General features: G+C 51.5%; 1 protein-coding gene and 1 long non-coding RNA gene across 5 annotated transcripts; one reads left to right on the forward strand and one right to left on the reverse strand.

The window, feature by feature from the left end:
• On the reverse strand, positions 1-24,575 carry DAZAP1 (DAZ associated protein 1). Of its 3 annotated transcripts, none has more exons than XM_024568818.4 (12): positions 24,359-24,575; positions 16,476-16,516; positions 15,595-15,761; positions 15,233-15,298; positions 12,706-12,813; positions 11,382-11,430; positions 8,209-8,291; positions 5,578-5,731; positions 4,186-4,215; positions 3,927-4,067; positions 2,767-2,943; positions 1-965 (listed from the first exon to the last, which is right to left on the reverse strand). In XM_024568818.4, exons 1-12 carry the CDS (start codon positions 24,385-24,387, stop codon positions 793-795), a joined length of 1,218 nt encoding a protein of 405 aa, XP_024424586.1. In that variant the 5' UTR covers positions 24,388-24,575; the 3' UTR covers positions 1-792. The 3 variants fall into 3 exon arrangements, with proteins under 3 accessions (XP_024424586.1, XP_024424585.1, XP_053766693.1); XM_024568817.4 differs by having other exon boundaries at positions 12,706-12,816; positions 24,359-24,574; XM_053910718.1 differs by lacking the exons at positions 11,382-11,430; positions 12,706-12,813; positions 15,233-15,298; ... (1 more) ...; positions 16,476-16,516; positions 24,359-24,575 and adding an exon at positions 8,428-8,601.
• Positions 23,675-27,917, forward strand: LOC123480587 (uncharacterized). 2 transcript variants are annotated; one of them, XR_008425099.2, is made up of 4 exons: positions 23,675-23,888; positions 24,878-25,170; positions 26,904-26,958; positions 27,450-27,917. It is a non-coding gene; the product is annotated as an uncharacterized lncRNA (long non-coding RNA). The 2 variants fall into 2 exon arrangements; XR_006656658.3 differs by lacking the exon at positions 23,675-23,888 and having other exon boundaries at positions 24,809-25,170.

Here is a 27,917-nt window from a genome sequence, read left to right on the forward strand (position 1 = left end):
TTCTAATCCAAACGCACTTCTCTTTATTCAAACCAGGGTCAAACTGGTCAGTGGGGATGCCCTGAAGCCACATGCGCAGGAAGTGGGCTGACAAGGCCTCCTGGTCCTGTATGCAGTTGGACGCGGGGTGGTTGCCAGCTGAGCCAGGCGGTGTGGCACCCATGGCATACTTGCAGACACCACCAGGCAGGTCAATCAACAAAAGCAAGGAATAAACAAAAACAAAACACACTCAGTAGATTGCTTCTTTAAGCTCCAGAGTTTCTGGACCAATGAGTCCCAACCCTCAAAGCCAGGAGTACGGGGACCAAAAACACCCCTCACTTCCACCAGTGCCGACAGAAACCCTGTTTTAAATTAAAAAATAAGCCAGTATACACTGTAGAAAATTTCTCTTAAAAATCTCACAATTTGTAAATGTATATTTTTTTCTTTAACATAAAAGTTTACAATATACGGTAAAACAAAAGGCTCAGGAAAATAATTTCAAAAAAAAAAAAAAAAGAAAGAAAAAAGAAAAAGAAACCTGAAATTTTGAATTAAAGCTGAAGACATTTTTTTAACCCTGTTGTTGAACCAGTGACTTTTTTTTTATTGTGCTGATGGGTTAGAGAAAGAAATGTATTTAAAAACTTCAGTCCAGACACCCACAGCCGCTTCCAAGAGCCTCACATCTGCCCCTCCCCCCAAGGTTGAATCTCAATTTTTCTGCCAAGTTTTGTGATTGTCACGAGTTCACAAGTTTTGAATCCTGGGTCTCAGCCATCTAGCCATCTGCGTGGCGCCAGCCAGCTAGCGTCGGTAGGGGTGGAATCCTTGCACGTTGTGGTTCTGACCTCGTCCAAAGCCACTTCCACCAGCAGGGGGGCCCCCAGAACCTGGCACTGAGGGGCCCCCGTAGGAGGGGGGCTGCTGGCTGGGGTCTGAGAAGCCCTGCCCAAAGCCGGCCAAGTCCTGTCCATAACCTGCAGGGAGAAAGTGCAGTGAGTGGCTGGGGGAGCCAGTGCCACCAAAAGGACCTGGGGTCCCACTCCCGCCTGGTGTCACTGGGCCTCCAGGAGTATTTGTCTTGAGAAAATCCCAACTTGAAACCCCAGCAGGACCCTGTCTCTGCACGGAAAGAAAAGAGTCTGAGAGACCTTGTGGACCCACAATCTATCCTGTCTGCTCTTGGTCAGTTTCCACCTGTCCCCACAGACTCAGGGTGGGGGCCCTGGTGGCAGAGCTGAGGGTCAGAAGAGACCTTTGGGCTTGGAGACACACATCACCAGGCCCAGTTCTGCAGACCTCAGGCTCCTAAAAAGTCTGTTCTCGAGTACCATGCAGGGTGGGCTCAGGCACAGCTTTTAGGATTTAAGGAAACATCTGATCTACCATAACCTCCCTCCCTCCAGGATGCACCCCTGACCCCAGACAGTCCTCCCTCCAGAGCCGAGGCTTCCATAGCACTGGGAAACACTGAGTGGTGCAGGGGTGGGCAGGGCCCTACACTAAACAGGACCCTGACCCCGCACCACTAACCTTGGAGGGCGCGAAGGCACTTCTGGAAAAAGGGACAGGACTATCTTTGCTCCTTGCCCACCCGGACCATACACTTTGGATGAAGGCCATCCCAGGGCCCCCGCATTCCCATCGGGAGCACACTTGGAGGCAGAGCTCCTGGGCCATGTCCCAGAGGACAGCATGGGTCCACCCCACCCGGGATGGCAGAGGAGGTGACGTCCAGTGCCCGGGTGCAGGCAGGTGAGGACCGTGCATGAGGAGGCGCCACCTACCTAGGCCATATCACTGCTCAGCCTGACCATAAGAGTGTAAACAAAGTATGGGCCCGAAGCCCGCAGGGTCTTGAGAATAGGTACCCAGGCCTGGCGAGAGACGAGACCAGGGTGACTACCCCAGGGTGTAGGGAGAGGACACTCTCGAGATCAGGTACACCCCCACCCAGGGCCGCTCACACGTCTGCCGCCAACACGTCCTGCTCGTCAGGGTTGAGAACCCATGTGCTCAGTGACAGCAGCCCTGCAAGGCCCGAAGGGAAGAAGAGTGCGATGCAGGGGTGCTGGGGGGCATCTGGTCAACTGGTGGGACTGCACTGGAGGGTGACAGTGGCCTGACTTGCAGACACTGCAGTCTTGGGTGACCCACAGTTCACACCATGAAGTGGGAAACAAGGGGATGAAAACTCTCGCAGGAACCCTGGAGGCCCTTGGCACCTAGCAACTGGCAAGGGACTGAACCCAGTGTGGGGAGACCCCAGGCTACACCCTGTCCTCACACAAGCTCCCCCACTCAGCCATCAGCTTGCAGACCCGACTCAGAAGCACCTGCTCCATGACCAGCCCCTCAAGTGAAGCACGAAGCCAACGCCAAAGCCAATACCTGCCCAGAACAAAGCTGAGACCACCCAGCCGACACTCTTGCCTGCGCTCTGTACTCAGATATTCAAGGCACCCACGAGACGAGCCTACCGGAGATGCCCTTGGCCCAAAAGCAATCACAGCCACCTTCATACAATCCTTGTGGGGGCCCAGCCATGGCCTCAGGTTCCCAAACCCACAGGCCCGGGGACACCTGCTGCATAATCCATGCTTTTCTATGACTAGCGCCCTGGCAAAACCCCAAGCAACTTAAATCTCTCTTGACGCTTGCTTGATCCTGGGTTACATGAACTCTCCAACCACTCCCCGTACCTTGGACCACCCGACCTGGAAACACTGGTGGGAAATCTGCCTGTGAGGGACGAAGGTAGGAGGCACAGCCACTCACCGTACTGACTATAGGGGAAGTCTGGCTGTGCCGTTGGGGGCTTGTTCATGTCTGGGGCAGCCTGAGATGGAGGCGGCGGGAAGGCCAGAGGTGCTGCCCCTGGAGTGGCAGGTGGAGGGGGGACCCCTGGAGGTGCAAACTGATCCGGCGGTGGAGGTGGAGGCCCGTAGCCAAAACCTGCAAACAAACAGGACAGAAAGACAGGCAACCATGCTCACCCATGGCCCAGCCACCAGGAACCTTCAGATTTTCAGCTGAAACACGTGAGCAGCCAGGCCCCGAGGACAAGGGTTAAGAGACCAACATGAAAACTGTGGACAGTTGGGACACAGCGTGCTGGGTAGTAATTTAAGTAGAAGTCACCGCTTGAGAATGTTAATCAGACAGAAGTCAACCAACCAACACAGCACAATCCATGTGCTTTGAGGAGATAAAAATCACACGCAACCCGCGCTCTGTCCTCAGACTGCAGATACTGTTTCTATCACTCTCTTGTCTTGTTAGAAATAGACATCATTAGGACAAGAGAACACACCTTTTCTGTAAAGAGCCACAAGGTCATTATGTGGCTTTGCTCTAGGCCAAAGAACTGAACTGCCCAGTCCTGGGCCACTGGCCGTATGTGGTCATCGAGCCTATAAATGTGGCTGGTCGACAATGCTGCCCTAACAGTGACACACCTAGATCCCAAGGACTTAATAGGAAAAAGCCTATAGGACCCTTTATGCTGGTGGAATGACATGTGGCCATTCTGGTTTAGGTGAGGGGTTCCTCTCTAGTGAGGAACCCAGATCCCGGCATGTAGCTGCGCTATTTTGTTCTGAAGGTGCTGAGGTGGGAGGAGAGCCCTAATCTTCCCAGCAAGTTGGCTGCTCAACCACCAGATCTTCAACTACAAAGCAAAGCACAGAGAAAAATGAATCAAGACCTGATGCTCCCTCAATCATGAATCACAAAGATCAGGTCCAGAAGCCTGTTGCAAGGGACAACCACGAGAAAGAGTGAGGTCTCTGCGCTATGAAAGTCCCGCAGAGCCCGTGGCACCAGCCCACAGGCTGGCCTGCCCCTCTCCTCCATGCAGAGGAACTGTGACAGGCAGTACCCCCGAGTAAACAACAGGCAGGTGTGCAGCAAAGGCTTCCCATAGCCCAAGGACTTACTGAATTGCGGGGGTGCCCCATAGCCCTGTGGGAAGCCTTGTGGAGGGGGGAACCCTCCAGGAGGGGTGGATACGATGTAAGACGTAAATGGTGGGGGCGGTGGGGGAGCTCCTCTCCCTGCAGGCGGGGGTCCATAGCCACCTAGAACATAGGACACAGGTCGAGAGAGAAGAGCATGGCGCACACAGTCCCCAAATACCAAGACCCAGGCCCACCATACTTCAGATTTTGTCACCTCCTGTTTCCCAAACAGACTTACCAATTGCCTGTCCTGCTGGCACCCACATTCCTAAACCAGAAAACAAAGATGGGGATTGGTGCTGTGTCAGCCCACTGTCACCAACTGGGGGCTGAGCCCCACCCTCTCACCCCCAGAGCATGACTGCCATGCTGGTGGAACCCTTCTGGAGCCCTGGACACAGGGAAGACTTAGCAGTCCTGAGGGACATGCCCTGTGATCTTGAGAATGCTGAGTATTGCTGTCCATGCCCTCTTCCACAGGGACAAATGCCAAGAAAATCCATCAGGTCAGAGGGCCCCAGCTCCTCGACAGAACGGTTGAAAGGGATGAAGAGGAGCCCTAGCTGGGTGGCTCAGTTAGTTGGAGCATCATCTCACAGACTAAGTTTGTGGGTTCGATCCCCAGTTGGGGCACATGCCAGAGGCAGCTGATCGATCTTTCTCTCTCCCCCACTTCTCTCTCTAGAATCAACGAGCATAACCTTGGGTGAGGACTTAAAAAAAAAAAAGATGGAGGGGATACCCACAAATTAGGGCCAGGGACTCAGGTGCACATGTGGGATCTCAGGCCAGGCTGCTGGCCAAGCATGCGTCCTGCACCTGCTGTTGGATGAGCATCTGCTATCAGTAGATAGTTCACCAGAACTGTTCTATTTTGCAATGAAATGCAGATTTTAAGAGAGACAGCTCTGGAGAGAGCAGGGATAAAGGCTCAAGCTGTGCAGATGGTTCTGTGAAACTGGGGGCATCAGGTGCCCTGGCTGCAGACAGGCCCACCTGGGCTCCTTTCGCCTCTCTGGACATTGCCACTTACTTTGAGTTTCCAACGAGGGTAGAGGCTCCCAGATCCTGTCCCAGGGCCCCCCAACTCTCTGGCTAGGGTATCCCTAATCACACTTCGGACCCCACACAGAGGACCTGACAGCCCAGCTGATGTCGGCCTGGGGAACAGGGATAGACCCAAAGGGCCCGAGAGGTAGAAGGACTCTCCTTCCAGCCAAGCAAAAGGCCCACACTGCCCAGAAGCCTGTGATTGAAGTCTATCCAGCTGGGGGGGTGGGGACGGGCTACATCTACCCTTACTGTGGGCTGTCTACCACATGCTGGCCACCAGTCTCCAAAATGCACCAGGTTCTCCTGACCTATCCCTGGAAGCCTTGCCCTAGAAAAGAGAAAGGACTGTAGGACGTGAGGCATCTCAGACCTGCAAGGGCAGGGATGCTCACTGTAGCCCCACTGGCCCAAACACTAAACAAGGACTCGGCCAGGGCCCATGTATACCACAAAGAATCATTCCGCCCTTGAGGTAAACCTGGTGACAAGGAAGAACCGGCTGAGTAGGGAGCCCCACCCCTGTGCTAAGTCTACTGGAAGCGGGGGGTATGGTGGCTGGTCTGGTCTGAAGCCTTACCTTGTGGGCCGTATCCTTGTTGCCACGTGGGTGGGGGCTGGCCTGCCCAGCCATTGGCAGCACTGGGCACGACTCGGCTCCCCCATTGGCTGGCCCCTGGCTGTCCGGGTGCTTGGCTTTTGCTGTCACGAGGTTCAGCCCTTTTAACCTCCACCTAGACAAACCGAGGTCTGGTTCAGGAGGACGCGTGGGTCCCAGGCCCCTTCCCTTCAGACACACCCTCAGGTAACTTACGACTACACTTAGCATCTTATTACAACTTAAAACTAAATACTTAACTATAAACTTTATTTAGGCCAGTAGCTTTCTTCTTTAAAAAGTTTTTTTCCGTTTTAATCATTATATTTAAAAAAAAATGTTTCTCAGGTACAACAAATGTGACTGTGACATGCTAAGTAAGCCCTATGCGCTGCAGAGCAGGGACCCTTGAGCATTTTATGCACGACAAGGGTCTCTCAGCCAAGTTAAAATGGCAGCGTCCAACTTCAACAGCCTCATAAACCCAGGGCAGAGACCAGGGCCGTTCCAATAACAGCAGCCCTGTCACAGACCTCCCTGGGAGTGGCAGGAGCCAGCCCCTGGCTGCACCCCGATGGTGGGGGACCTCTCCGGAGCCCACCCACCTTGCCCCGCGCCTTCAGCTCATACCTGAGAAACACAGTTGGTTTACTTAGGTTTTTAATTTAAAATGTCTAAAGGAAGATAAAGACTTACCTTCCCCAGGCTAACGCTTAAAGAATCTCAATTAACTCAAAATAATGTCAGAGGGAATGGATGTGATAAAGAGCCTTACGTTACATCTAACAAAAAGTAAACAAACATGCAATAAAATGGACATTTGGATCAGTAAGCAATCTTCATACTGTGTTGGGTCAGCAGCCCAGGACCCTTCCTCTCTGGACGAGTAAGGAGCCACAGCCAGGGGAGGGACCGGCACAAAGGGAGGTGGTGCTTGCCCCATTTACGCTGTTGTTGCCCCTGATGACAAAAAGATGCCCCGATTCCAAGGCTGTCTCTGCCTTCGAGAATCCTGGACTTTGTTCTTATGATAAATTTTAATGAGAGACAATGGACCCATACAGTCACCCTTGGGGTCTCAGCCTGGTGAGCTGATTAACCAGCACTATCAGAATTCCGTCAGTGCTGTTGTACAACAGAGGCACAAAAACCCCACCTTCCTGATGCCCCAAGGCTGCTCCATGGATGGGAACAAAGTCCTCCTTAGCTGAAGGCAACGGGACAGCAGGATCAAGGGAGTTTAAAAGAGCTCAAATTAATGAGTCTTAACATACTCTCCTTAAGGGAATTTGGCTCCTGCTTACAAAGCAAAGCAGACCTTGTAATTAAAAGTTCCTTTACTCTCTTCCTGTGGGAGCTCAGGTGTAGTCATTCCACTCCAGTTTAATTACAAGTGGGACCCTCTCCTGTTACAGTGGGAAATCCCCACTGAAGAATGGGCAGGGATCAATAAAGGTCTCGCAACAGCAGCCAGACTCCCACGGGCATGAGAAGCCCATCGGTGTCAGCTCTGAGCAGGCCAGACTCAGACACCCTCTACCCCACAGAGCTGGGACTGGCAACTAGAGTGGGGGTAGCAGAACCACACTCCTTCCAAGTTTTAAACGTCACAGGTCCTTCAACTATTCAGCGTGAGCTCCTTTAACCTCGCATTCTTAACTGGTATGCATCCTTGAAGTCCTCATGCTGATTTTAAACTGGGAGCTTCAGTGAATGTTAGAATAAGGTGTGTGTCTCCCGCTTAGTCAGGTTCAAGTGGTATTAAGTCTGCAGGGAAACCTGAGCCTGTGGCAAGTAGGAACTCCTGCCCTGTTGATGAACATAAGAGAGCGGGCTAGGGCCTGCTGCCTGGGCAGGCCCCGGCGCTGTGCTCCCTCCCGTGCCTCAATCAGAAGGGCTGGGCATGCTGAACCAAACGAGGAGCAACTGGGAACACACACCGACAGGGACTGCCACCGGGGTGCTCTGAGCAGGCTTTATGGGGACCCAAACGAGGATCCTGCCCAGACGGGGACCCCAAAGGCCTTTCTAACTGTAAGAAATCCCACACGGCAGGATTTCTACCAGTTACTCGTTTCGCCTTCAACTTCTCCAAAAGCTCTAAGGGCCCGGGAAAATGAGGAGCTCAGGGCCACTTTCTGAAAGTTACCTCCGTGGTGGCAACACAGTATGAAGATGAAACAACCAGAGGTCACTTGACTGCATGGAGTTAAGTACTATCGAGAGCATGTGGTTGGTACTGGAATTTCACAGTAAGTGACCCAATTAAAACAACCAATCCTTCAGGATGTTTACATTTCTTTCAGTTTTACAAGAAACCTATTCTCAAAGGTTGGCTGCCCATCGCAGGTTGGATGGAACAATCGGAATACAGTACAGACATCTGAAGGAGTGGTCACTGGAACCAAGCCTGAGGCAACCTGTGATGTCACTGGACACCCACCGCCCGCCACCCGACCCATCACCAGAGGTCCAGGTCCCACGTGACAGCAGAGGGCCCCAGTACCTCTTGCCCAGATCTTTTCTGTGAAGGAATTTCTGTTTCCAGTGACATCCCTCAGTTGCCTGAGACTTGGTTTGGTCTTAAGGTAAAATAAAACTACAACTACACACTTTTTTGCCCATGATGTCGTGAAAATGCATGTTGACAGCCTGGTCCACTGATTGTTCGTCCTCGAAAGTAATAAATCCAAAACCTAGCCAACGACGAAGAGTGAATCAAGGTAGCAGGGTGTTGTGACACAAAACAGGATGATGAACAGTATTAGGGACGGGCCGAAGGATCAACCCAGGGCTTCAGCAAAGCAAGTGAGGGAGGGGGTGTGGGCCTACCCGGCGAGTGACTGAGGCAGGGGACCCGCCAGACGCCTGGGCCCAGCTTGAGCTGGGGTTCCGCTTGGACACTTTGGAACAGCCGGGGCATCTCTTAGGGAGCCGCAGCCCGGACAGCCCAACAGCGAGGGCCATGAAACATGGCAGGGTGTGCCGTGTTGGTGCTAGAATATTCTGTGGAAGACAAGTGCAGGCAGGGAGTGGTCCAGCGCTCCGCCTCAGTCGCGGGTGCTGTGGGTGCACTGTTGCTCCACTGAAACCCAGGGTTCTCCCCCTCGGCTTGCAATTTGCTTTGTAGCTAGTGCTGACAGCAGCCATATATTGTCCTAGGCGTTAACAGTATGGTCTCTACCACAGTTAGTGCCTCGCTAGGCTTATCCAACACCGTTGGGTAAGCCCAAGGAGTCCTGTCAAAGTCACATACGTATGTATACAGTATCTATCTGCACATATCTACGTAACAAAATACACAAAGATACAGGCCACAGCGGGTTCCAGCAGGTCAACTCTGCTGTCAGCAGCAAGAGCAAGAGGCACCATGTCATCGAAGAGAATTTCAAAGAGAAAGTAATTTAGCATTTTCCAAACACAAGGAAGTGGCAGTATAAACGAAGTTTGGTTGGTCTGGGTGAGCGCGACCACCCGGCTAACGTGGCGTGTCTGGTCCCTCAGTCTATTGCCCTTGCTTCCAGGGCCCATTGGCTCTGAGCACAAAAGGACACCTGGCGGACAGCTGCCAGGAGACCCTGAAGAACAAAAGATGGGTGAGGGGAAGGACCAGCAGCAAGAAGGGGCTGAAAATAATAAGCACTGCGGGGGGGCAGGGGCGGAGATAGTGTTCTGTGGCAGAGTCACAGAATCAGGGGCAGGCCTGTGCTGCGTGGGTAGCGCGGCCACCCTTGAGACTACCCAGCAAGATCACAGGAAAACCGTGATGGAAGGAGAAACAGAGAAGGCCACAAAGTTGGGTGACAAGACTAGCAGGGAGGGACAGCTGGGATGCAGGAGCCCTCTTTGGTAGTGTTCCCTCCACACGTGCACGTACACAAGAATCTACATGTGACTTTGAGAAAAGAAATGGAACCATGACAGCAAAACAGGAGAGGAGACAAAGCTGGTGTGGATGGGGATCAGGCGAAAAGAATGAGGTGAGCAAAGGCAGAAGCGGGGCTGAGTGGGCCAGAGGCCAGGGCTTGTGATCCGGCAGATACACACAGAACCTCCAGGACAGGAACACTGTCTTAAACCGACTGGAGGTGTGTGAGATGATTCAAAGACTTAGTGAAAGCTCCTGGAAGGGAAAGTAGGAAGGAGCTGTTTCTAGGATACCCGCTGACCAACTGCCGCTCTGGGTGGTGCTCCTGCCCTCTGCTTGCCTAGTGGTCATGGGGAATCATGGAGGCTCGCGGGAACCTAGAGATAGATGGCTGAGGACAATGTGCGCCACAGGGGAACATGGGCCCAAGGGTCAAGCCCAAAATGCTCTCCCCACCAGCCTGTCCTGCCTGCACCCCCAACCCCAGGCCCAGCGTGAGGACCACAGGTGGCCTGGGAGTGGGGGGGCGGGGGCGCAACCTGGAGAATCTAAGAGCAGCCCTCAGGATCCCCACATCTTGAGGCTTCACAAGATCGGAGGCAATAGTGAAACACAGCATAGGTGATGAACACACATTACAAGGTAACATTTTCTCAGAGTGCAGGAGTATCTGAAACCACAGGGCTCGCGAGGTCCATTAGGGCACAAGAGGCGGTGACTCGTGGGTAAGGAGCCTGGGGCGGGACGTCTAGGGACGCGTCTGTGTCAAGAGGCGACATCACCACTGAGGAATCGGCACAGAAACACACTGAAACTTCGTTTACACCCCACTGGAGCAAAGCCCGCTCCCTCCTCTGACTGCAGGATGGCCTGTACCTGTGTGATATAATTTAACACCTGGAGAAGAGAAATCTAAAGAGAGATCGTTAATCACAAAAATTCACAGAGAGAAAGGAAAACAACTTACTTAACATTACTATAGTTACTATGAAACACTTAATATGTCACTAAGCATGTACGTCTACGTTAAAATTAAGACTATGACTTAACAGCTTAATCGACATGAAGGGAGGAGACATTACTTAATCATGGAGTAAGAGGATGGAAGTTCAAATGGCAAACTATTCTCCAGCACGGCGGGCGCATGCTGCGGGCGGCAGCCCAGCGCTCTAGGGGTCTCCGCAGGGCAAGGGCTGCAGGGCCCGGACCAGCAGATCAGCTCCCGGCCGGGCCCAAAGCGGCTGATGAACCAAAACAGATGGGCAGGAACAAACAGCAGCAGCCACAAAACAAAACAAAAACAAAACAAACCCCCTCCAAACCCAAAAGGGCATGGAGGTTGGGTGCCGGCTGGCCCAGGCCAGACGCGCAAGGGAGGGCTGCTCAGGGAACCCAGGTAGGGACGTGCCCCTCCTCCCACCAGCCCCAGTGACTGAGGAGAAAAACAAGAAAAAAGCATGAGATGGATAAAGGAAACTCCATGTTCAAGCTGAGCTGCAGCAGATCTGGCCTGACGACATGAAATGAAACTTCTGCCTACACTGGTGTGAGCTGAACGCAGGAGACGGACTATACTGGCGTGAGCTGAAGGCAGGAGACGGTTGTAACTAAGGAAGGTCACAATGGAGAAGGACACAAGTCTTTCAGTGCACACTGAAGAACAGAAACCATGTTCAAATTCATGTCAAGTTGTAAAAAACTTTAAAAGAATGAGCCAAAAAGAAAAAAAAAAGACAGTAATGTCTGACCTTGGGAAGCACAGACAAGCTGGGGGCTGCACAGGAAGAGTCTATGTTTTAATCATTTGTCTCCAAATCACCCTTTTCTGAGGCAATGCTCACTACAACCACCACCTAATTGTGAGATAGTTTGCCATCTGAGGGGAAAGGTCAAGAAGAACAAGCTCCATCTCTTTTACCTCGAGGCCTCTGCTTTTCTGCGTCGTAGATCATGACCACTTCCGTGACCTGCAAAAGAGAACAGCCATTCGAGGATCTGGGTGCTACAGTGCGCGTGAGCACCTCTGGCTACCACGTTAAGTCTCAAGCCAAATGCCTGCTGGGAAGTCTCTGGTCTGGGGAGTCCTGAGGCAAAAGGCCAGCCTTCCAGGGTATGCTGTCCAACACTCATGGGGCTAGGGGCTCAGGCCACCATTCCACAGGGGAGATGATAGTCGGGAGACCCGTGGGATAACCCTCCCATTCACTATGCCAGGATGGAATGACCCAGAACGCTGGTGGATCAGTGTCCCCATTGTCCTGCTGACTTGGCCCTCAGTGCCCATTACGCACCCCCCCCTCCCCCTCTGCCAACAATTCACTGAGTGAGGACCTTATCGTGTACTCTGGCACTCCTAAACCCTGGTCCCAACCACTGAACATTCGGGTGCCACCTGACAAACATGACACAGCCAGAGCAGGCAGGGCCACACCATTAACAGGGGGTGTGAGCAGCAGAAGCCTGGGCAAGCCTGTGGGATGGCCCCACGAATGCTGGCACCCTAGCCCCGTCTTTTCCTCTGCTAGCCCTGTGACAACTGAGTTCCCTATATGGTCCCAATTAACTCCAACCCCCATGAGATTCTAAAGGATTTTATCCTCTTGCAGAAACCAGGACCACCCTTGGGAGGTCTGTGTCACTGAGGAAACACTGACCAGGATACAGGGCCAAACATCTCCTGTGAAACCTGACAGCCTAAATGGCAATGAGAGCTTCCAGAGGGAGCAATGGGCTTGGGCCAGGGCCCCCATACAGTGAGGTCCTGCTGCTGGTACGAGTACCTCAGAACAGTCTCTGCTCTAAAAGTCCCCCACCAGGCCAGGCTCCGTCCTCAGGTGCAGCTACTAGGGGAGGGTACCTTGCCTGGGGCCCCGGGCAGGATGAGTTAGCCCAAGGTCCCAAGTGAACCTGATCTACAACACCCCCTACTGCTATTGAAAGATAGCAGGCTGGCTTCTCGGCAACACTCCCTAGTGCCTCACAACCAACCAGAAGGCCTCTGGGATACCAGCCTGTAAAGTTTTACATCTGCCTAGAAAAGTCATGACTACTCTCCTGGATGGTAAATGGCTATGAAGGGAAAGGATGGGGTTCTGGTTATTCTATTCTGGGGGGGATGTGGGGCAAGAGGACAGAGCTGCCAGGCTAAGCCTCCCCAGGACATAGGGCTCCACTGGGCCTGTCCCAACTAGGCCAAGTTGAGCAGCTGCTGCCTGGGTGCTGCCGGTGAGGGAAGAACTCACCACTCCGAATTTCTTGAAGTATTCCCTGAGCTCTGTCTCACCACAATTGTGAGGAATTCCACCGACAAATATCTTATTTGATTTACTGTTATCGCTCCTGGATCCTTTCTGCTGTGTCAAGAAGGAAAAGATGGTCAGTCCATGTGTGGATCCGCCAGCATGCTCCCCAGGATTTTGAGGGTCTGCATAGGTTTGAGAGACATTAAAGCTACCGAACACACTGAAAGTCCAGTGAGTTCAAAGAGAACCAAGAATAGCATTTTCCCAGAGACCCAAGGAGACCAGATCCAGCACTGTGGCACCACTGTTTTTCAAACGCATTTAACAGCAGGCTACAGTACTCTGTTCAATTATTCTGAACCACAACAGCTACATAACCTAAAGCTCTGCACTGTGAAACTGAGGAGTTCAGGAGAGTAAGGAAGACACAAGGGGGCCTCCATGATTAAAACTACTGATGAGTCTGGTTTTTTCAAGCTGGTGACCAACAATGATGATGCAAAGTTCTAGTAACTGAAGAGCCACTCCATCATTTGTCTTTTGCTACCCCTGACTCTGACCCTACTACCTGTGGAATGACCTCACACCTACCTTGGAGGAAAATGCTTGAGCCCAGCTTGTTACTTGGGGGGCCGACGTGAAGGAAACAGGCCCACCTGAACTCCCTGGGTAGACCCAATACTCAGCTCCTGCTCTACAATGCTAGCCCTCCCACCTCCTCCACTCCTATTCCACTTCTCCTTTCTACCCAAGGAGCTCATAGGTTAAGTCATCCCAACTGCTTTTTTTTTTTAAAGACTTTATTTAATCCTCACCGGAGGACATTTTTTCATTGCTTTTAGAGAAAGAGGAAGGGAAAGGAGGAGAGACAGAAACATTGATACGAGAGAAAAACATCGATTGGTTACCTTCTGTACACACCCTGACTTGGGATCAAACCCACAACCTAGGTATGTGCCCTGACCAGGAATCGAACCCACAACCTCTTGGTGTATGGGATGACACTCCAACCAACTAAGCCACACTAGCCAGGGGTGTCCCGACTGCTATTGATTAGCAGTTTTGAGGGTGGGCAAGGTTTCACCTGGTGTGCAGGTTATGGCCCGTGCCTATTCTATCTTAATAAAGCTGCCAAATGACTAAAAGACGTTAATAACCAAACGGAATCTGAACTCTGCTTGGAGCTCAGTCTGAAAAGTTGTGAAGGTTGCCTGTGAGACGATCCCAGAAATGTGAGCATGGTGGTGTGGACAGGGGTGACACTGATTGTCACCTTGAGCATTTTAGCTATGGGGGGAAGGGGGTTCTGTGAGAGGTCCATGCTTTTAGGAGATGCACACTCCAAAATTTAGGAATGGTCTATGCAGACAAAGATGGATATTAATACAGATAACTCTGCAATAGTAACAATTAATGAATCTAGTTTTCTGTAATTTGAAAACTTTCCGAATAGAAAGTTGGAAAAATAAAAATGGTTTCAGGAGTCTGAGGCCTCTGCCTACCAGCAGCAGCTAGGATCCTGCTAGAAATACAGGTCTCAAGTCGCCACCTAGACTTGTGATCAGTCACATGTGGGGGGGCCTACGTACAGCTTCTTAACAGCCTCCAGCCCAGCTCTGTTCAGTAGGGCTCTCTGCAAGGATGGGAGCATTCTGGGTGATAGTCTTCTCTGAAAACTACTGGGTGGTAGAAGGGGAGAGGTGGGCAGGGAACAACAGAGGATAGGTCTGCTCCAACTGACCCAGCGCCAGGGGCCACACGCAGCTCACAGGGACCCCCCAGGAGTCATCACACTGGCCATTCGAGTGACCAGCGACCAGGTTCGTGTCTGGAGGGAAGCTGCAGAGCTGGGTGGTAGGAGCCTTGGAGTCAAGGATGACCAGGCCACTAAGCAGAGAAGAGCGAGGGACTGAACGGAGAAGATGCTCTTGGTCCTCTCGGGCAGGCTGGGAGCACTTGGGACAGATAAAACCTAAGGCTCCACCAGGGGCGTCCCACTTGCCACCCACAGGCCACACGCAGCCTAGGATGGCTATGAATATGGCCCAAAACAAAATCACAAATTGACTTAAAACATTATGAGATATTTTTGTGATTACATGTTGCAAATGTATTTAATGTGCGGCCCAAAACAACTCTTTTTCCAGTGTGGCCCAGAGACACTAAAAGGTTGGACACCCCTCGTCTAGATGGTAAATGGGTGTGAACTGTCTTTTTTTTTTTTTTTTTAAGGTAGACTAATAAAAATTTTCTTCTTGGCTGTTAAGATAAAAATTTTACAGCACTGAACAAATCTGAATAATTCTCAGCTGGTCAAGTGTCAAAGGAGAAGACCTTCTGTTACTCCTAATCCCAATAAGCACAAACACCAGAACAAAGGCACATGTTGTCTAACTACTATGCAGTACAATTGAAAATAATACCGAGTAATATGGAATGTAAATTGTAATTGAAAAACAACAACAAAGGCACATGTATCCTTTAAACTGCCTGTTGAACATGCAAGGTCGCCCATCCGGCCCCTTACCCAGCCTTCTTTTGGCCGCGTCCTCTCTGGCTGCATCCCCCGAGGTGTGCATGGCTTTGGGTCGATCTGTAGAAAGTTTCAAACAAGCCAGTTGTGAATATGAAGCTCTTTTTTCTAGAAAAGAAGGTATCAGCAACAGCAGCCAGCAGCACAACACACGAGCACTCTCCCTAATCAATTCACACCATGTCCCTATCCATTTCCTACTCCAACCTCCAGCCCAAACACAAAAACATCATGCTTTCAGATCACCCCCACAGGAAACAGTCCTTAACGTAAACATCCATGAAGGCTCAGACCCAGTGAGCTGAAGGTCAAATGAGAGAGAGAAGCAGAGAGCTCAGCTGCAGCTGGACACTTACATTTCGCCCATCCAGTGTGTGTGGTCTGCTGGCCAGCACTGTGCCCACACAGTTGGGGTCTTTAAACTTGACAAACCCGAAGCCTCGAGACTGGTTGGTTGTCTTATCTTTCATGATCACACAGTCCACAACCTCTCCATACTGGGAGAAGTAGCTGCGGAGAGTCTCTGCTCAGAGATTGGGACAGAAACAGACACACACACCAGAGTGTTAAGCACAGCGTTGAAGCTGGCGTGAAAACACATGCGCGCATGCCACTCTCCTGGTTCATCAGTCTGACCTGGAAAGTGTGCAACTAGCCACTTTTAAACAGACTATAATCTGGGGGGCAGGGAAGAGGGTAAAGGACAGGAGACACATGAGGAAGAATGGGGGACTCCACACGATGGGTACCTCACGTCTTCATATAAACTAGAAAGGCTGCAACTAAGCATGGCTGTGGCAAAGGCATACAGGAAAGTGAAGTTTAAGAAAATGCAGAACAACCACTTTGAAGGCTGTTTCTGCTACAACAGGCTTCTTTCTGCTATGTCTGAACTCACTGACTGCTCGGCAAAGCCCTGGCCATCACATTCTGCATGTTAATCATCCTCCTGTCTCCAGAACCTACCTTGGCCTTGAGCTAGGAAGCTACAGTCTAGTTTATCCCCTAATTCTGCTGTGAAACATCAGGACAAAATTAACTGTTTCAAAGCCAATACTGTATTTCCTCTGCACCCCCGCCAATGTCCAATTGAATGTCCTTGTATCCCAAAGATCAAGATAATAAATCAATCAAGAATTAAAGAAGCCCGAGATATCAAGAGACAAATTCACACAACACAACTTGAAAACCAAGGCCAGTCCACTTGCAGCGCCCGGCACTCAGCCACAGCACCTACCTTGGGTGGTGCTCCAGTCAAGACCGCCCACGAAGAGCTTCCTGCAATTCAACAAGAAAACATTTAGGGTCAAATGGTTCTTGCATTAAAGGAGCCACCCATGAGACCCATTCCAAGGCAGTAATCCACGCCATCAAAGGAGTTCACGCAAACACGCTGACGCTGTCACGGTCGTGGCAACGGCACAGGACAGCCGTGGCTATCACCTGGCCTCATAGCTACAGACACAAAAAATGACTCCAAGACCTGCCAACATCGCAGGCTGGGTGTTATAACGTAGTGAACTGCACATGCACGCAGACTACAACCATACCAAGTCCCTACCCTACCACTCTTGCAATACTGTTCATCTGCAATCAAGCTCTGAGATCACAGGTGACAAACCAGAATGACAGCAAGGTTAGGGACTGTAGGGCAAAGTCTCAGATACCCACCATATGGTCATGAGCTGGGGACCTTCCCAAATCACTGGGAAGGTCCCCAGAGCTCCAGACCCAGCACTGGATGCCTAGTCCACATTGCCAACCCCAGGGTGGCCTCGGCTGTACTTTTGAGTAGACACACTAGAAGTTTCGGGAAGAACCCCATATCATCCCTGCAGCCTACCTGCCTTGTGTCTGCCCTCAGTGGGTCTAGAACCCAGAGTCCCCCTACTGCCCCCAGGGGAGGGTTCTACACAAGGGAGAGGCGTGGCAGCCCCTGCCTTTCCCACCTCTCACGCCACCCTCAAATTGGCTGGACCTGGAGCAAACTGAGGGGCCACAGCTGTTCCAGCTTCCATGGGGACAATGCTCACTAGCCTCACCCTCAGAGCCCCTCCCCAACAGTCCAGCCTCCCACAGTCCTGGAGGCAGGCATGACAGAGAAGGTAGAGAGAGGGGGCTCCAGCAGCAGTGGTGGCAGCTCTCCATCACGCTTGTTTCACCCAGGAAAAGGGGACACTACCACTGTCACCCTCAGAGTTGGACCGAGGCACTGATTGGCGGGTCTTCAGATGCTGGCAGGTAGCCCAGGCTTAGTCCCCACCTGAGACACAAGGACCCTGCAAAACTTATCGCAGTCCTACCCCCTGAGCAACCAAGAGAACCACCAGACAGGGAGCCTTGCCCTCTGCCCAAGGACAGAACCATCAAGGGATCAGGCACAACTGTCACCTCTGTTCCATCTGGTGACTCAAGCCTTGGAATACCAACCACTGGCAAAATGCCTGTGACAGTAGGACTGTCAGGGGCTTGTTCCAGTCTGCCTCTTCTCTAAGGAAGAACAACCTAACCTTACTGTGTGAGAAACAACTTCCCACCACTTCCAACCTCAAAATGCCAACAAACAGGCCATCGCCTGTCCCTGGTTGGAGAGGGCTGTAAGGGGACAGGTATTGAGCCATGGCTATTCTCCCAATGCCCTAGAAGGGACCTAGGTAAGAACAGGTTTCAGGGAACATGCTGACCAAGCAGCAGCAAGGCTCACATTTAGGTCTCATTAACTTAAAACTGTGTTGCAGGCCTCCTGCTTTCCAACAGTTGGGGGGGACAGGGAAGCCTCTTCCATCTGTGCCCTACTCTCCAAGGACTGTCCAGGCAATGCCCAGAGCAAGCTGTGACTCAGGCCCAGCCACACCCAGCGCGCCCAACCCCTTGAGGCCTGGAACCCAGTAGGGGCACAGGGCCTTGAATGACAAGGGCCAGAGACTGGCTAGCACTGCTGAGGAACTGCCCATTTGCCCAGTCCTTTAGAACAGGAATAACCAAGGGTTGAAGCAGTTTTGTGCAGGAAGGAGATCTCAAGCATTCTCAAAAACAAAATTAAAACAAACCCCAATTCCCTCACACAATACCAGCCTCTAGTTAGCATTGCATTCACCAAACAGTAAAGTAATAAAGCTGCTGCCCATCCAAGCACATCAACCTCCGCCGCCTACCCACAGAGGAAGAACCCGCCAGACCAGTCCCAGCTCCAGCCTTCACGTACTTAAATGTCAAAATTAGGCATTAAAGGGAAAAAACTAGAAATGCCATCACCTGCACCATGGACAGAACTGGTACCTGCCCTGTGGATGGATAATAACATGGCATCAATACCATGCTTTCCAATTTTATCACTGTACTGTGTGCATTAGAATGTTTCTGTTCACGAAAACGAAGCACACGAACAGGTCCACACAAAGCCGCATTAGGGCACCACACTTCCTCTCAAAAACTTCACTGAAGACCCGTGCTCGGTTTAGAAGTACTACCTAGTTTACAATGATCTCTTCAGCTGTACCTAAGTTTCAACTTAGTGTCTATGTAGTTTTATTTTCATTTTTTAAAAATTTCTAGAATTCTATTTGGTATTACTTCAAGCAAGACATTTTGATAGTCTTTTGTTTATTCATCACATTTTCAGTATCTTATTTTTCACATAAAATATTTAAAAAATGTATTTTCTCTATTTAGTCTCTGATATTTCCCATACTTGCTGTCTTTGCAAGTATTATTCAGCAATTTGACTTCTCCGCAGAGTTTTGCTCATGGCAGCATTCTTCTTGTGTTTTGTGTATTTGGACTGTACACACATGTTCTTCAACCATGCATTTAAACATTTTTCTAAAATAATGTTGTGTCCTACATTTTATGTATTTTATATCGGTAGGATTTATCTAAATATCTAGTATTTTATTATTATTTTTTAAATTTATTGATTGATTTCAGAGGAAGGAGGGGGAGAGAGGAACATCAACTGATTGCCTCCCACACACGCGCCAGCCGCGGACCCAACCCTGGGGCTATGCGTGCGCTGCCTGTGCCCTGACCAGGAATCCAACAGGCCACCTTTCGGTTCACAGAACGATGCTCCAACCAACCGAGTCACGGGGCCAGGGCTAAATAGCTAGTCTTACATATTGCCAGAAACACAAGACCAATTATCCTTTTAGATAAGCTTTCTTATGTTATTTTGTTTTCAGTATGTCTCTTGTTAAACAGTAATTGTTTGCATTTTCTTTACTAAATAAAATTGAGCTTAAAAAAAAGAAGACCCACGCACGAATGAATGGGGCAGAATGTTAGCCCCTGGTCAATCTGGCTGGATAAAGAATATGGCAGCCCTGGCTGGTATGGCTCAGTGGATTGAGTGCCGGCCTGCAAACCAAAGGGTCACCAGTTCAATTCCCAATCAGGGCACATGGCTGGGTTCCAGGCCCGGTCCCCAGATGGGGGCGAGCGAGAGGCAATTGATGGACGTATCTCTTGCACACTGATGTTTCTCTCACTTTCTCCCATCTCCTTCTCCTTTTCTTCTCTAAAAATAAATAAATAAAATCTTTACAAATAATTGGGGACTTTTGTTACTAATCTGTAACTATTCTGTAAATCTGAAGTTATATGAATTATAAATTAGGAAACTCTTATCATTGAGGAAATACTGGAATTTAGGCTTCTTCTGAAACAGCAGTACTGACACATAGGATGTCTGAGGCACCTGGTAAGAGGTGCCCCTTGTACGACCATCACTTCATGCAGCGGGAAGAACACACCTAGCCTTTGTGCCGGGCGGCAGCATGCTGGGCACTTTTATGTGTTTCTACTTCCTCTGCTCCTGCTCTGAGGGCACATTCTCCCAGTGTGCACACAGAAGGTTCCAGGAGGCCAGCTGATTCGTGGTAGCAGGGACCTTTCCACAGCCCAGCACAAAGTCTGGCTCTACCAGGTCCTCCCAAGAGAACAAACGTCAGGAAACAGGCAATGCCACCACCTGAGGGATCTGAGAGAGGCTGTCTTACTCCCAGGGCCTGTACCTCAAGAGGGGTTGGTGACCTCCTCCTGGAAGGGGCTCTGTACAAGTGACCAGGCACCAGGCTCCAGTTAACATTCCCCTGGAATGTTCTGCCTGCTGAAACCAAATCTGTTTCTGGATGACTACACCACTCTTGTTCTGCGGACTTCAGAGCAACCATGTAGTATCTGCACCAGAAAGTCAGTCTTCAGTGGCTTCCCCTGGCTGGGGCTGACCACTCTGGGCTCTGCTCCGGAAGCACACTGGCAAGTTCTGGAAAGTTCCATAGTGCCTGGCAAAAAGGCCACCCAAGGCAGCAGGGGGAAGGGGCAGAAGGCCCAGACCAATCAGCTGTTGAGCAAATGGCCCTTTCTTAAAGAACATCTTACCCAGAGCCTATGTTTGCACCTTCCTGGTCTCCAGTGGGGACACACTGGAGCCTGATCTCCCTAAGTCTGTCTGTCCTCATTTTCTTGCAGAAGGAAGGTGGTTCTAGGAGGGCACGCACAGCCCTTGCCCGTGGGCCTCACCCCAAATCCCCCCCATGCCAGCTCCTGCCTTCAATACTCAGGCTTCCCTCCTGCCAGCAGGGAAGAGCATCCCCTCCTAGACAACTGTGGGGGCTGTGTGACATGGAAGAAAACCCCAGGACTGTCTGTGCTGAGTGATGGCAGGAGCCTCTCCACTCACTGCCCTGTCCTATACAGGAAAAACGTCCTCTCCAAATCAAGTCCTCTCTGAAGCAAACCAAACAATGACCCCTCCCACATCATTGGGCAATCAGCACAAACAGGCATTTACAAGTACAGTCTACAGTCCACTGCTGCTTCTGATCCCCACCCTCTCAGGCCCCGCCAGAGCTCAACTTAGGGGTGTCTAATTCCAGAGTCTCTCCAACAAACTATTCCAGAAAGACCAGGAAGGACTCAAGTGCTCCACCTTGGGACCACTCCACATGCCATCACTCAGCCAGTGCCAGGGCGGCAGCGGGCTGAGGTCACCTACTTGCAGCGTCTCTGAGCAGCCATGGATTCACCCCACATCCCCAATCCCAATGCAACTTCACTTCCCTTCTCCAAGTCTTTCCACTCCTGCAACTCTACCCTAAATGACATGCAGGTGTCCCTGTCTTACCAGTCCCTGGTTATGCAAATGGGACCATGTGTGCCAGATTAAAATCTTCCTCACTTTTCTCCAGTTCCTGACACACTTTGGCTATCCCAGAGGTGGGTGGTACAAAGCACCTCTGGGTGTCTCTATCTGGAAAGGTAGAGAGCCCTCACCCCAGCACCCAGGAGCACCAACAAGGTGGCACGTGCCTTCAGAAATCCACCCACAGTCCCTAACCGAGAATCTGAATCAAGGGACCTTTCTTTAAGTTGACTTTCCAAGGTCACAGCTGGGGAAGGAGGACCTCAGAGCCCTGCCTGCTCAGCAGGGCCCCCAGCAAGGTGAATGCCTGTCACTGCCAGGCTTTCCTCAGAAGGGAAGACATCTAACCTTCCATGCATCAGGTACAAAGGACAACACACAACTACAGGTGACATCCACTGCTCCTGTTGTCCTTTTGCTCTCAAGACCTAGCTCTTGCTCTGTTCTAGCTGACTGTGAAAATAAGGATGCTGAAAACATTAACTAAAGCCAGTGGTCTCACCCAGCTTCCATTCTCCCACCAGAGTTTATGCTGATTTCTAAGCCAGCTCAGGTAGTGACTTCCCCCAAGAACTGGGGAAGTGCTTCCTTCAAACACAAACTCAGTACAGACCAGGGAAGAATGGTGCCCCAGGCATGCACACATTGCCTAAGGCCTCCGAAGTGCACCCACACATGTGTGTCTGTCAAAAAAAAGGAGAGTAGCCCCTCCTACCTGTCAAGTGCTCCCTAGGGAGCTATTGGGGCGGAGACCAGACACCAAAGCAAAGGAGGTCGGAGGTGAGGGTGGCTGTCACCAGACATCACTCAGACCTGCCACCTCCTGATAATGTCTGCCATTGCCTTGGATCTGAGCACAACACACCTCCCACATGGTAACCCTGCCAAAGCTGAAACCCTGGTCCTCTCATAGAAAACTGCAAAAGGGCCATCACCAGGGGGCCTGACTAGCAAAGCTACATACATAGCAAGGATATCAGAATGAACCCGGGACTCCACATCCAACACAAACAAGGTTCCCACATAAAACAGAAACCTCTCAGTACTTTTTCGCAACAGATTTTTACTTGCAAAGCAATAAAAGGTTTCTGGGACACCTGTGATTTACAAGTTTAAAACTGAGACCATCTGGGTAGGTTTACCAGGATGGGAAGAGAACATCTCAGGCAGGGTCTCTAGTCCCAATCCTGGTTCTGCTACTCACTCTGCAGCCTTCCCAAGTTGCCCTCAGGTCTGGAGGGTCCAGATCTGGGCTCGGATCCTGGCTGGGATCTGTGAGTTGGGACAAGTCAAAGGGGTAAAATGCCAGGCATCCCTTCCTCCTCATGGGCATTCCTCCCTTCCTTCCCTAACCTTCGTCTCTGCTCTCCTGGTGAGAAGGCAAGGCAGCCCAGGCCTGAAGACCCCTGCACTCTGGAAAAACATGTGCATGTGGTATGGATGTGAGAAGTATGACAACTCTTTCCCTGCCTCCTAGTTTCCTGTTAGAAGTGCTGCAACCTTTGAGTTACCTAACAGAACGCAGCCTTCTAGTTCACGGAGGGGGGCGGGGGGGCGGGGAACAAACCAGCTGGGAGCTAAGTGCTTTCCTCATGGGTCCTCTAAATGGCATGCGTTTTTTGGGGGAGGGGTTAAGCACACAACATACATTTTAGTTCAAGGTGTATGCAGTGGCTGGAGCCGGATGCAGGCCCAGTGATGCCAGCCTCCCACCAGCAAATAATTACTGACTCACCAAATCAATTACTTTGTAAAAAACACATCTGTTCAAAGCTAAGGGCACCAAGTAATGTACATAAGGCCACGGAAAAGCAGCCTGCACTGTTTTGCCATTTTGTTCAGGAAAAAAAGTCTAACTGTAAAATTACGCTGGTGCAGTGGAAGCTGGTCTCTGCATAGAAAACTAGAGCAAACCCCTCCACCAGGACAGAACTGCATTTTCTAGCTCCTTTGGGATAGCTTCGTGGGATCTCGGCTGGTTCAGCATTAGACAAGGTTATAATTAAAAGGAAACAGCTGTAACAAACCTGCTCTAAGAGCTGCGCCAAGAGAAAGACCTCACTCAGAAGCAAGGCTTTCTGCCCACCCGCCGTTTCCCTTTTTCTTTATTTTAAATACACCCCTGGGGGGTTTAGGTGGCCGCAGAGTGAGAAGGCGCTCCATCAACGAAAAAACAACAGTCACAGACGCCGCGGGGTGCCCGGACCAGTCCCCCTGACCTTGGCCCGAGGGCTCTCGGTTTGTGACCCTTCCTTGTTCTCAGCACGGGGTGGGGAGGGGGGGAGAGGGGGGGAGGGATACACTGGAAAGGGTGCGAAACCGCCCAGAGTCAGTGGTGGGTAAAGTTGGGCGGCTGCAGAACCGGAACCCCCGCGTCGGGTCCGCCACGTGCGCCGACCCACCAAGTTTGTGCGCGGGCTGGGGGCGTCGCATAACCCTCCGGTCCTCCAGTTCCAGGTTCCAGTTCCGGTCCTCCAGAAGAAACACAGGCACCGAGGAGCCCACCCTGTACGTTCAGGTTTGGAGTCTCCCAGCGGGAAATCTAGGCACGGGGGCAGAGGGGGCGCCCAGGACCCTTCTGAGTTCCCGTTCAGGCTCTCCCAGAGGGAAATCCAGGCGTGGGGGTGGACAGGGCGCCTCAGACCCTCTACGTTCCCGCTCGGGATCTCCAATGGTAAACTCGGGCGCAGCAGGCCCCTCCGGGGCCCCACAGGCTCCCATTCAGGAGTCCCTCAGCGGGAAACTCGGTCGCGGCGGCGGTGGGCCCTTCTCGGCCCCCCGAGGCTCCCGTTCGGGATCCTCCCGGGCTAAGAAGCAGCGGGGACCCTCAGAATCCTCAGGTACCCCTCGGGATCCCCCTCCCCCGGCTAGGAAGCGGCGGGATCCCGGGCTGCGGCCCCGCAGCGTGACCTTGACGGGCTAGGCGGAATCTGGGAGGGGGCCGGCCGAGGCGGTGGCGCGGCTCTGTGCGTCCTCACCCGATCTCGTCGGCGCCCGAGTTGTTCATGGCGGCGGCGGCAGCTCTCAGCGTCCCGGGCCCCCTGGCTCGCTCCCGCCTCCGGAAGGTCACTGGCCCCGGCGCCCTCCCCACAACAGCGGCCCGGATCTGCGCAACGGCGACGGCCGCGCTGCCTCCTCCCCTCAGCGCCAACCCAACAGTCACCGCGCGCCCCCGCGCCCGCGCCACCGCCCTGCACACGCCCGGGCGCGCTCCAGCACAGGGCGTACGGGGGCGGGGACAGGGCGGGTGCCACCGCGTGCGTGCCGGCGTTTGTGCGTGCGGTGGGGCCCGCCCTGCCGCTACTCCACCGCTGCGCGTCGAGCTCCTTCCTCGGCGGCTGCCGGCGTCGCCGCGGTGCATGCTGGGAAACAGAGTCCCTAGCTCCCCTGTGGTGAGCGCGCGGGCCGAGCCGTGTGCGTGCGCGTGCGCGTGTTCTCTGCGGTGCTCCGGGATAGGCATTGCGGAGCGCAGGCGCGTTTATGGTTTTCTTGTTAAGACTCCGGTGGAAGAAGGTGGTCGTGCATTGGGAAAGCTGTAGACCCGGGCCATGCCGGCACCTCACAGGAGCCCCGTCGGTATCATGTCCCGTTCCTGCTACTTGGCTGTTCCTGCTGTCCCCGTCTCACGGAAGAAGTTACCAAGGGTCAGAGAAGCCTGGTCACCTGCCCAAAGTCACTCAGGGGAAGAACTGGAATCAAATCCAACAGTTGCCTGGAAATTCATGATTATGAAAACAGTGAGCATCTACCGCGTGCCTAGTATTGTTTCTGTCCTCAGTTGTGCACACAGGTGGGTCTTATCCCCAGTGATCTTGCCCTTTCACCCCCCCAGTCGCACGACTGGCAACCCATTAAATTTATAGAAGGCTTTAAAATTCTCTTGTGGGTGTCTGCCTAAGCCGGAATGGGCTTCAAACAGATTAGAAACTTTCAGCCCATCACGTGAAGAATGAATATGTTTTAGGTGTTAGATGATGTTACTAACTCAGGCAGGTCAGTGCTTTGCGGTTTAAAGGCCTTTGCTGCCCATTGGAAGGTCTCTGGATGACACTGGACAAATTCACTTCATTCAGAAAAGCAGAAGCCTTGGGTGATCCCACATTCAGTGAACTGCCTGCCTGCGCCCAGCAAAGAGAAAGGGAAGAGTGTACATGATGGTTCACTGTAGTGTCATTGCCTATTTTTGGAATTTCCATAAAATTTAAAAAATGAATTTGATGAAATGTAAGAAACAAGTTTTTCACATCAAATTTGCAAGGGCAAAGAGGATGCCCAAGGTGAATATACCCCTTTACTGGAAGGTGGTTTTTGACCCTAAGCTTGAACAGCCATAAGCATGGGCAGGACTTCCAGCCACTGGTCCACTTGCAGGAGCAACAACCAAGTACAAGTGAAACTTTGAGCTCCCCTCCATCTTAAGAGGGTGGGGGAGGCCCTGGTGGAAGTGGGAGCTGATGCTCACTCATGGGGTGGGCAAACTACCACCCTCTGGCCAAAGAGCCCGCCATCTTTTATTTAAATAAAGTTTTATGGGCACACAGCCACATCCATTCTTATTTATGGTGCTTTCACACCACGATGGGCAGACATGGGCCTGCACAGCTGAAATTATTGACTGGACCTTTAACAGAAACTTTCTGTGTTCAATAAAAATGAGCAGGACCCTCCCTAGGATAGTGTAAGTGTCATGCGCTCATCATGCCCACTAGGGTGTGTGTTACCTTTTGAGCCTACTTAGGAAGGTTCCAGCCTGGTCACTTTGAGTCACCTGGGTGGACTCAGGGTAGGGGTGGCCAGTGATCATAGCTTTCTTTAATTTTCTGCAGTTGGAATTTATATAACAACAATACATATGATTAGTGGAAAATGCACAGGATTACCGAAGCCAGAAAGATAGAATACAGAACCCAGGCCTCAAGCTCTACCCCTCCGCTTTTCCATCTTGGATGGGACATGATAGGACCTTCACCCCACTTGCCCCTCCCCAATTTCCTGTAATTAATAGGACCAAAAAAATAACTATCTGGAGAGGAGGGAAAAGAATGGGTGGTGTAGGCAGCCACCTCCCCCTCGTCTCAGGAGCAGAGGACAACCCTATCCACATGCCCCACTCCCTCATTGCCTACATTTAATGAAAACCTGCCTATTCCCCATCAGTGTGACTTGTTCTCCAAGGTCTGCTGCTCTCAGGTGTGTACTATTACTTTAGTAAACCTACTGTGCTTTGCCAGATCTTTCTGTCACACTCTTGAATTCCTTCTTGTTTCCTAATAAGAACCTCCATTGGTTGGGGCCACCCTTGACCTCCCCAGGTACTACCCTGCATCAGCTTTTGGTGAGCCAGCCAGGAGGTCTCTTGCTTTCACAGGCTCTCTTGGAGACCTGCAATCAGGCAGCAACAAGTGGCTGCAGTTTGCATCTCCCTCCCTGAAGCCGAGAACCAAGTAGTTTCTCTCCTCTACTCCCGACTGGGTGTCTCCCCCCCTACTCTCTGAAGGACTCTTTCTCACATCTACCTTCTAGGCAACCAAGAGCCTCAAACTTGCATCCCAGAGGAGTATTCTGCCCACAGTTGCTGGTAAGTTAGCCCACATGGATTTGCCTTGTGTCACCTCTGCTTTTCATAAATACACATTTTATTGGGTTTCTCTCTTTTTTTCTGGGGATCAGATCTCCATACTTTCTTTGGAATCCCCATGCTCCTCAGTTTTACCTGAGTCAGGTGCAAATTTGAACTCTTAGAAACCATTCTGTGGTCCCATAACTATTGTGGCCTCTCCCCGGCATCCCAGACTTAATAATTGACCATGGCTTTATTGGCCCAAAAAGAGTGGGCTCCTGGGATGGGTGGGGAGCCTTGGACCCATGGTAGGAGAAACCATACTGGACCACTCTGGGATGTCTGGGACAGGTCAGCTGCAATTATGGGTGTAGGGGACACCTGGCCCCCTAAGTTAGGACCCTCTTAGCCTACCTTCAATGACTGGTGGGTGTATTCTCAGTCCATCCTCTAGTGGGAAGACGTCAGGTTATCTAGCCCTAACTAGTGCTCCCCTTTTCTTTCTCAAGTCATTATGGGAAACTCCTCTTCTATTCTCAAGGACTCACCGATAGACTGCATTCTAGCCAAGTGGAAGGACTTCAAATTCGACAGCTTAAAATAAAACAAGAAAACCTCATTTTCTTCTATGTTATGGCATGGCCCCAATATAAGATAGGGAATCAGGAAACATGGCCTGATAATGGGACCTTAAATTATAATATTATCCTTCAATTAGATCTCTTTTGCAACCTCCATGAAAGATAGAAGTTCCTTTTGTACAAGCCTTCATGGCCCTATGCCAAGACCCAAGAAAAAGAGGCTCATGTTACCCTGGCTGGTGTGTCTCAGTGGATTGAGTGCTGGCCTGTGAACCAAAGGGTCACCAGTTCAATTCCCAGTCAGGGCACGTGTCTGGTTTGTGGGCTGGGTTCCCAATGGAGGGTGTGTGAGCGGCAACCACACAATGATGTTTCTCTCCCTCTCTTCCTCCCTCC

Source organism: Desmodus rotundus, chromosome 9 (assembly GCF_022682495.2).
Source record: "Desmodus rotundus isolate HL8 chromosome 9, HLdesRot8A.1, whole genome shotgun sequence".
Classification (NCBI taxonomy): Eukaryota; Metazoa; Chordata; class Mammalia; order Chiroptera; family Phyllostomidae; genus Desmodus; species Desmodus rotundus.

Excerpts from the sequence above, each read along its gene's own strand:
- DAZAP1 (XM_024568817.4), bottom strand. The coding sequence starts at position 24,387 with ATGAACAACTCGGGCGCCGACGAGATCGG. Across the intron at positions 8,292-11,381 it reads AGAAAAGCAGAGGCCTCGAG|GTTTTGGATTTATTACTTTC; the intron begins GTAAAAGAGATG and ends GTCGTTGGCTAG. Across the intron at positions 4,068-4,185 it reads GCCAGCAGGACAGGCAATTG|GTGGCTATGGACCCCCGCCT; the intron begins GTAAGTCTGTTT and ends CCTATGTTCTAG.